At 33.0% G+C, this 10,525-nt stretch overlaps 1 protein-coding gene across 2 annotated transcripts in view; it reads left to right on the forward strand.

The window, feature by feature from the left end:
• Window positions 1-10,525, forward strand: part of DACH1 (dachshund family transcription factor 1) — a 415,533-nt gene that overhangs the window by 299,432 nt on the left and 105,576 nt on the right. For both annotated transcript variants that reach the window (XM_004423069.3, XM_087435994.1), the window contains exons 5-6: window positions 375-510; window positions 4,215-4,349. In XM_004423069.3, coding sequence (XP_004423126.2) covers window positions 375-510; window positions 4,215-4,349 — 271 coding nt within the window. The remainder of the gene's footprint in view (window positions 1-374; window positions 511-4,214; window positions 4,350-10,525) is intronic.

Here is a 10,525-nt window from a genome sequence, read left to right on the forward strand (position 1 = left end):
AAGCAATAGAATATATTTAAAGATTTCTCTAAAATGATGATTGTCTGGAATTGAAACCTGCTTTGATTTGTTAATTCTTTGTTGTCTAATGGGTTCTAAACTGGTTGTCCTCTTTGGCCTCTCTTTTTATCCAGAGAGGATTGACACTTGCCATTACTACAGTGATGCTTACTTAGAGAACCAGTTTCCTTTCTAGTCTTTCCCTACTTTGGCTTTGCTCAAGATAAAAGATGTCTTTTAATACAGTTAAATGTTGATGAAAAAATGTGTTTATTGTCTTCACATTTCTACAGTATTAAGAAAAATAAACATTCTTTCAGTAAAGGTCAAGGTATTTACCTCTTTTCTCCACCCCCCTTCCCATGGTGATGTAGGAGCGAGTACCCGACAGCCCCTCGCCTGCCCCCTCTCTCGAGGAGGGCCGAAGGCCTGGCAGTCACCCATCATCACATCGCAGCAGCAGCGTGTCCAGCTCCCCAGCACGGACTGAGAGCTCTTCTGACAGAATCCGTAGGTCTCATACTTTTACTTGTCACCGTTTTAAACTTTATTAGGTGCAGCTGGCTTTTCTAATCAAAATGCCCTCATTCCAAATAGATCTCAGATGTATCATGTTCTGAAGCTCTGTAGCAATAGCCATCTCTCAAAATTATGTTTCCCAGTTTGCAATATCATGAGGTATGGTACCACATTAACAGGTTCTGATATAAACTCCCTCTCTTTGATGCTACACATAAAAATTTGAGCTATGAAACAGAGAAAGTAAGTAACCTTCTAGATTAGTTTCTGAAGTAAACACCTCCAACTCTCAAATATGTAGTGTCTAAATATACTGTTTATAGATTAAGGTCAGCTTCGTTCCTTTAATCCTACCCCTGCCATTTTTGAAATCCACTAATTTTTAAAACTCATCCTTGCATCGACAAAGATATCCACAAAGAAATAAAAGATATAGAATTTAAAACAATTAATTAAAAAAAAATATTTCTTAGTCATTCAGATGATCAATAGGTTGAAGAGTTTGAAATTGGTTAAGTTTTAGGATTTGAATTAGTAACAGTCTATAATGCATGTTATTGACATACTTTATTATTATTAAATTCTAAAAAGTAGGGCTATATTTTATTTCATGATCCCATTTTCAGATATTTAATCTTGATCCTCATGTCCAAGAAAATTAAGAGTAAAGTTAAAATGCCATTCAATTAACTGGTTATTTTGTGTCTGTACAAGAATCTAACATTGTTTTTCCAGCAAAATGAACATATTAACAATGACTATCTTGGTTGTTAAAACCAATATTTATTGCATCCTTTCAAGGATTTAGTTATTATTTTATGAAATCATGCTTATAGTATATAAATGTCACCTAATTACACAAAATTTATTGAAGTTATTTGGTTGTTGAGAACCTTTTCATAATAGGAAAAACATTTCCTAGCAAGTGTCTTTATAACTTATTAAGGAATGTTTGTGTAAAGCAGAAATCCTCAATATGGCTACTATTGAGGTGGATAACTTAAATAGTAGATTGAATTAAATATTACGCTACTATTGAGGTGGATAACAAATATTAGTAAAATTATTTTTAAAAATAATCTATTATTGGGGCCAGCCCAGTGGCGCAAGCACTTAGGTGCGCGCGCTCTGCTGCAGTGGCCCGGGGTTCGCTGGTTCGGATCCCGGGCGTGCAGCGATGCACTGCTTGGCAAGCCATGCTGTGGCGGCATCCCATATAAAGTAGAGGAAGATGGGCACGGATGTTAGCCCAGGGCCAGTCTTCCTCAGCAAAAAAAGAGGAGCATTTGCAGATGTTAGCACAGAGCTGATCTTCCTCACACACACACAAAAATCTATTATTGACGAGTAAATAGTTCAACATAATTCTAAATAGGAATACTTGATTTGGCCTGTCTAAAACATATTTCACTAATTTTCTAAGAGATGATTGTAACTGTTTATTAATAAAAATGGATATGTCCATTGATAGCGATTCCCAAACCAATGATATTCCTGAGGCTGTTAAACCCCAGTTCTCGCTATGTCAAACCACTTTTCAAATAAAATATTTTCTGTATGTTTTTGTGTTATGCTGGTACTAGAATCAGAAATTTAATGATGAATATTTGTTTACATTTCTAATGCTTTTATAAGATGTTGTCATTGGAAAGGTAAAGAAAAAGAAAAAAATTTTTTTTCATAATACTGAAATGGAAATATGGACAAATAGGGGAAGATTTGAAAGAGTTCTGGTACACATTCATTTTTTAAATTAATCATTGTATTCTTTTTTATTCTTGATAGAAAAAAAGAGAAATTTTTGCATGCATGCACTACCATAATTGTCCAAATGGAAATAAATATACACACATGCACACACACATATACACAAATACATATAAACACATGCACATACATATATACATATATATGCATATATATATGTGCATATATATGCATATTTATTTTTAACATGTTATTTTAAAATAATTTTAGATTAACATAAAAACTTCAAAAAGAATTCTTGCATACTCATCACCTAGATTCAGCCAATCAATGATCCCTCTGAAAGAGATACCCAAATAAAGACATAATGCTACCCTAGTGCCCCTATCACAGACATCATGCTTCTTTACCTTAAATACTTCATTGTTTATTTTCTACAAACAAGGAAGTTCTCTTACGTAACCACAGTATAATGATCAAAATCAGGAAATTATTATAGATTATTATAGTATTATTCTCTAAAACCACACACCTTATTCAAATTTCACCAACTTTGCCACTGATAGTTTTTCCTTTTATTTTTTTCTCACTAATATTTTTAATAACAAGAGATTTTTCTTTCCTGGTCTAAAAGCCAATCCAGGATCACATGTTACAATTTCTTGTCATATTCCCTTAGTCTCCTTTAATCTGGAACAGTTCCTCAGTCTTTTTTGTCTTTCAGTACCTTGACATTTTTGAAGAATATAGGCCATTTATTTTATAGAATATCACTCAGTTTGGAACTTTTTGATGTTTCTTCATGATTTGACTTAGGTTATGCATTTTTGGCAGGAATCACACAGACATGGTAGCGTGTCCTTCTCAGTGCCTCGTTTCAGGAGATGTATTTCTCCATTACTTGTGATAGCCATCACTTGGTTCAGGCGGTGACTACCAGATTTCTCTACTATAAAGTTACCTGTTTTTTACCTTTGATAAATAATGAGCAAATAAGGTAATGAGCATCTTGTGAGGAGCTATCTTAAGACTATGTAAATATTCTGTTCTTCATCAGACTTACACTCCACTAGTCTTAGAATCATCCATTGAAGATTCTTCCCTGAAACGATTATTACTATGGTGATTTCCAAATGGTAATTTCTAATATAGTCTTATGATATTTTAAAAATCTCTATTTTCCAGAGAAAGTAAGGTTTTATGGAATGATTCTTCTTCCACATTTTTGCACAAAACCAAGATTCTCACAAGCAATTTATTAAGAAATTTATTGACTGGATTGTGAAAATCATAAGGGTGTTTGATCAACTTTATCATTTCAATAGTGACAGGTTACTCTTAATAGTACGAGAAAGCAATCATTTCTTAAAATCATTCAGCCACTCAATATATATAAATTGGGCACCTTTATTTTCAAATTTGAGTTCAAATCCAATTTTTTAAAGGAGTACTTTGATATCCATGAAACTTTGTGTTTTATTGATTAGAATAGAAAATGAATATTGAAACAGTTATTTCAGTGCCTTAACTTGTAAAATCTATTTGTCCTCTCATTCCACTAGAATTTATTTATTATGTTTAACTTCATAGTGTTAAACAACATTCTAATATTATTATTGTAGTTGTTGCAGAGTTAAGGAAGGTCATATACTGGGGAGAGAAGGTGATGCACTAGATAAAAGCTTGACTACTTCATTGGTAGTGGTTGTAATGGTATGGCCATTCAAAAGAATTCCAGACATTAAAAAAAACATTTTATGTAAAATAAAAATATGATAAAATGGTTTCATTTTCAATATTTTTCTGCTTATCCTCAAGTATTTTCATGGTTATCAATTTTCACAGTGTTCTTAGAGAGAGATTATAATTTTAAAGTTAGACCATAATATTTTATTTACTTTTGAGTTCAAAAGAGTTTAAATAATTTATTTGAACATTGTGTGTTATATGGTGTTTTTGTCTTTTTCCTTTTGTTTCCGGCTTGACAGCTGTCCATCAGAATGGGTTGTCCATGAACCAGATGCTGATGGGTTTATCACCAAACGTACTCCCAGGGCCCAAAGAGGGAGATTTGGCTGGTCATGACATGGGACATGAGTCAAAAAGAATGCATATTGAAAAAGGTAATATATAATTATATGGTCTTGTTTCTCCTGCTTAACATAGGAACTAAATTTTAATCATGGGTTGAGGTATATTTCTAGATTACATAAAAAGATGACATATAAACATTTTAAAAACCTACAATATTAAGTTAAAATTAAGCTTATTCAACAAAAATGAAGCATGAATGAAGACCTGCCCCCTTTCTCTTATACAACAGGTAGGTGTTAATTTTCCAGTACATTAAATAAAGAGGAGGATTGTTTGTTTTAATTGTTATCTCTGAGTTCCTGAAGTCTATCTACTGTTTGTCTTTCTCAATGCCTTCAGGGCCAATTGTCCTTTTACTTAGCATGATAGAGCAAGAACAATATTCAAAGGACTACTATGAATATTTTTTGGATTAAAAGACACATGGTCCTTGGACCAATCAGGAAACAGAAGTGAATCTTATCAACCAATGTATTAGTAGTTGTTTCAAAAGTGTATGTAACAAGTAACAAAGCCCAGATTGTACCAAGATGTGAAAGTTTCCTATTTATATTTCATTTGTATCAGCCTAATTCATTTTCACAGGCAAAAATTTGTGTTTTCATGCCCTATTTCATAAAGAAATTAAAATATTATTTTAGTGTGCATGTTGGAAATTTGGGCTTAGTAGATAAAAATTCATGTTTTCAAATGGTAAGTTTTGAATTGTGAATATAGGAGCCTCTCCACATTTTTTGCATCTTAATTTTATATTTTTTAATTTTATTAATATAGAGTGGGTACTTTGACTATCTTTTTTGACATGAATATCAAATAATCAGTGTTATGAAAAGGATTATTTCTTTGGAAAACATAATTACAAAAGGCACAATTAACTGACTGTCAAAAAGGAAAAGAAATAAAATTGGACATTTAAATAATTAATCAGGGGGCCTGCCCGGTGGAGCAAGTGGTTGGGTGCACGCACTCCGCTATGGCGGCCCAGGGTTTGCTGGTTCGCATCCTGGAGCGCACCGATGCACCGCTTGGCAGGCCATGCTGTGGCGGCATCCTATGTAGAGTGGAGAAGGATGGGCATGGATGTTGGCCCAGGGCCAGTCTTCCTCAGCAAAAAGAGGAGGATTGGCAGATGTTAGCTCAGGGCCGATCTTCCTCACAAAAAAAAAAAAAAGTAAATAATCAGAAAGAAATGATTGGCGAAAGACTAGGTTAAGGTGGAGGAACTTTTTTTCTCAAAAATGACTATTCACAAAAAGTAAAAACGTTTTCGTAAAACATTTTTCCATTCAACTCTGCTGAGCCCGTAGGGATAAAGAATACAATATTTCTACAAATTAGATTATCTGCAGTATGGAATGTCAATGAGAAAATGATAATCTTTTCTAAGTGCTAATGTCAAAATCTAGGCATAATTGAGAGATAGCAGCATTAAGGCCACTTTCTAGTTATTTATTTTGAAATTTGATATCAAGTATTATTACTAATCTACATGGAGTGCATCAGTAGGCCAGATGGTCTCTAAATGTTTAATTCTAATTTTTCCATGAGTTCTTCTTCAACAATGAATAAAAATGTCATATATATTGTACCTTATATATATTTTGACATATGACTTTTATATTTAATCAAAAATCTATTTGTGGAAATATTATTAAAATTAGCATAGTGAAAACATATAAAGTTTCACAGAAGACTTCAGTGTTAAGTTATAATATTTAAATTTAAGAATTCTTTGTTTGGGTTAATCAGCCATTCTCCACCAGGGTTCTACAAAAGAATAAAGCCTACAGAAAATGATTTTAGTGACTCATTTCTCAATCCTCCCATAGATGCTACCTACCTAGTTTCACTTGAAATGCATAAGAGAGAAGTTAATTTATGATATACAATGGATGTCAGGAATTAGGGCTTAATTTTCTTGCATAACCCTGGTGGAGAAGGGCTGAGAATGAAATACAAAAGTCCAGAGGTGGTAGTGAAGAGAACACAACCAAAGGCGTAACCAATAACATGACTGGAATAATGAATCTCACTGGAATTTTTGTGGAGTTTTCTACAACCTGATGTTTCAAGTTGAGTTGACCTATAATTTTTGTAACTATTTCTTTTTTCATGACTCATGAGTTCTATCTATCATCTGTCTGTCTATCTATCTATCTATCTATCTATCTATCTATCTATCTATCTATCATCTATCTCTCATTTATTTCTTCTTATTATTATCATTTTGCCACCATGGAGCCTTTCCTGAAATAGTATTCTAGATTGATCTAGGGACCTCACTTCTGGTTTTCCTGTGTGCCTGCCCCTAAAATCTTCATTACAACATTTACCTTGTATTTGGAAGTTATTTCTTCATTGGTCTGCTTCCAGTACTAGACCGTGAACTCTTTGGAGTCATCCTTGGGTTACATTTACTTTAAGCAGACTAGACAATCTATGAGTGCATAGTGATATGGGCTGAATTACTAGAAGATTCTAAGAGAGGGTGAAGGAAAGTTAACACAACTGTGAGGATTACACTCTTTAAGGATTAATAGGAAGGCAAAGGTAGAATTATATAACTTAGAACGTACATTTATATGAAACAGTAGAATGTTGTGACCATGAATGTACACAAAAGCTTTCTATATTGCTAATAGTACTTATCACATCAAAGTTTGTAAAATGGATTTTCTGTCAATATAAAGACCATGACCATATCCCAACAGTTTTCCAATATTTTAGTGTATATTTTATAGAGGAAAATAAGTTTTTACTTTAATATTCTCCCTAAGCATGTAAAACTATCATTGAACTCATTTTGTGAGTTCAAATGTAGTTATGTAGTCATGGAAATTGTAATAGATTTTGATAGTATTATAGTATGTGTTTTGTTCTATGTTGCTCTCTCTTGTACATACTCTTTCTCGTTTATCTATTTTTCAGCATATTGAATTAATAGTAAATATTCATGGGCTTTCTAGATTGATAGACTCTACTAAATTAAAAATTGTTTTCTTTCATGACTGCATTTATCATGTGCCTCATACTAGCCCTGTAACTTTCTTACTACACATATCTATATTAAAACAAGCGATTTCATTTAGAGACATTTGTAGAGAAATTAATTATATGTTTGTGTCATTTTAGGCTTGAACTTCTTATATGTAATTTGCTGCCTACCACTTTAAATCATTCAAAAGATAGTAATTCTTAGGAAAATATTGATGTTAAAAATAGATACCAAAATTAATTTTTATGCTGAAAATTGCCTTGGTCTAAAATCTTAATCATCAGTAATTTTTAAGCATTTTAAAATTTTCTTAATATTAAAAACCTATTGACTCCACTCTATTAGACAGAGGATCAACTCACCGTTAGCTGAAGAACCAGTGGTTTTACAGGTATTAGAATTCAGATGTACTAAGTGCTGAGTAAATTCACATCTTATTTTTAAAAATAAAAGCCCTCTAGGTGACTTTTGAACCTAGGAAGAGTTTAATTAAAGTACATTCAAAATATAAATATGAAAATGAGTTAGTGTATCAAGAAGTAACAGACGTATAATATTGTTTCAATCATCCCAAGTGTAAGAAGAAATACTTTTAATATTATGAACTTTGACTAAAATTAGGAGTTTAATAAAGATATATGCTGAGGAAAACTGTGATACAGTTCACAGCTTCAAAAACAATTTTACTTCTTCTAACTTTTCCAAACATATTCCAAGTTTTGTAGAGCTTTCTGGATTTTAAAAACATTGCTGATCTTTTTCCTCAGTCTAAATTTAGTGGAATAGGCAGTAATAATTGACGTTTGAGTTATGTAAATAGGCTCACTGTTTCTTTATGCTGCACCTCTCTATTGTTGCCCTGCATATCTGTCCAATGATGTTAATTTACAGTGCTGCTCTCTCATGCATAATTTGTTTCTTGGTTTTTCTTAAACTGCTGCTATTTTTAACACATTTTTGAGCATACTTTATGCATGTAGTTTCATATACACATTTTTTGTTATTATGGAATTTATCTAATTTTTAATTTACCAAAAATTAAATATATGATACAGATAAGTCTATAGTATCAGCTTTTTCTGGTTATAGAAAACTTAAGCATTTGTAGTTGGACTAACTACTGAATACTTAATTTACTTTAGTGTATTTCAGTCTTGGACTAAGTATACCAAAATGACATAATCAATGGTAAATATTTACTGAATGCCAGATATGTGAAATAAACCAGATGAAATGCAAAAACTGTGTCCCATCTCTCTCCCCCTCTCTCTCTTTGCTGTAATTGTCAGATTTTTTTCTTAATCTGTATCCTAATTTTCCATATAATTGAGGCTTTTCCCTTTATTTGTTTTCTTAAAAAATATGAAAACTTTCTTTCATTGGTGACTCCTGCAGGAAGTTAATTTCTGCCGTTTTAGAGAAAGGAATAATTTAAGAAGAAGCAGGAAATACAGGGGATTTATTCAAGCCATGAAACATCTCTTTTGCAGCATATTCTGCTTAGTGGCAGTGCTCAAGGTTTCCAGTAGTTAATATACTTGTATAAAAGATTTTCTTTGGTACTCCGAATTTGAGGACAATAAAGTAGTTAGCACTCTGGCCATATTGGGATTTCCTCTCTTGTTAATGTTTTATTCTTAGCATCCAACTTTGTGGACCATTTTCCTCCAAAACATCTTTTTTAAATGACTACGCCATCACTTTTCTCGTTTGTGGAAATAATTTTTTTGAAATATATTTTGCATATTTCTCATTGCTTAAAAATTATCATTTTACTCAAATCAGGACTGAACCTTCAAAAATGGCTTTTTTCTTTTAAATTCTGGATTGAGGGGCTGGCCCTGGGGCATAGCAGTTAAGTGCGAGCCCTCCGCTCTGGCGGCCCGGGGTTGGTAGGTTTGGATCCCAGGAGTGGACCGCCGCACCGCTTGTCAAGCCGTGCTATGGCAGCGTTCCATATGAAGTAGAGGAAGATGGGCACGGATGTTAGCCCAGGGCCACTCTTCCTCAGCCAAAAGAGGAGGATTGACAACAGATGTTAGCTCAGGGCTAATCTTCCTCACACACGATTGACGTTACATAAATTAATTGTTAGTAAATGTTATATACACATATATCAAAAATCTGAACCTGTTAGTATCTCATGTGACTATATAGATGTGCCTAGAGTGAAAGCCTCTTCAGAAATTTCCGTATTTTCATAATGTTAACACACAAATAGGGCCATGAGTATTTTCATTTTAAAATTCTCTAAGATGCAACTTCTCCTTCACTTTTATCCTTTATAATTTCTCTTTGCATTTCTCGAAGTCTCATAAAATATTCTCCCTCAATACCTACTCATGTAAATTTACTCTTCAGTTTCCAAGCCTGTGAAATAAAAATGTTGAACTTCACACCTATACTCTTAATTCTGTGATTCATAACCCTGGGTGACAAATTTCTCTGAACCCCAGAGCTCTTTCCCAAGTAGATAGAAGATTTCACATGGCAAGCCACAGCGCACGTGAAACTTTCTTAAGGTGTTGGTTTTATTATTTTATGAATTATAATTTGAGAAACAGCGCTTGCAGTAATACTGCAAGATTTTCGTAGAAAATCTTTCCTAAGAGATTCCCATGACATACCTGTAATCTTGGGCAAATAGCATAAAATATGGACTTTAATATTTATTTTTTTCCCCATGCACCTTGCTGACTGTCCTGTCACACTGAACTTTCACCTTTCTCAAGCATTGTCTGTCCTTTCCCAAATGATTCAGTTTCTTTCCTTACCTGTGATATATATGCCTCCTCATCCATTAGTGCTCAGACCAAAATTCTTCTCGGCAGAAGCTGTGTCTTCTCCTCATCTTTGTATACCTAGTACAGAGCCTGGCATTAGTGGGTACAATAAATTTATTTTCAGAGTTAAATGAGATAATATATGTCTGGACCACTTGACCCGTATGATTATTCCATGAAACCATTAGTACTATCAAATTAGCTAATGGGTATGTGTCTTGATTATATAGATGGGAAAATATATATGTTATGAACCACTGAATTAGAATGTTTTCTGTTTACAATTCATAATATCACAATTATCATGATTTATGCTTGACCCTAAATAGGAACATTGAAACCACAATATTTTAGAGAATGTTTTGATTACATATGACAACATTGTAATGTGCACAATTTTGGAAGAAAAAATTACTAAAGTAGCTAC

This window comes from Ceratotherium simum, chromosome 10, assembly GCF_057802395.1.
Source record: "Ceratotherium simum simum isolate JZ-2026a chromosome 10, ASM5780239v1, whole genome shotgun sequence".
In the NCBI taxonomy this organism is placed as follows: domain Eukaryota; kingdom Metazoa; phylum Chordata; class Mammalia; order Perissodactyla; family Rhinocerotidae; genus Ceratotherium; species Ceratotherium simum.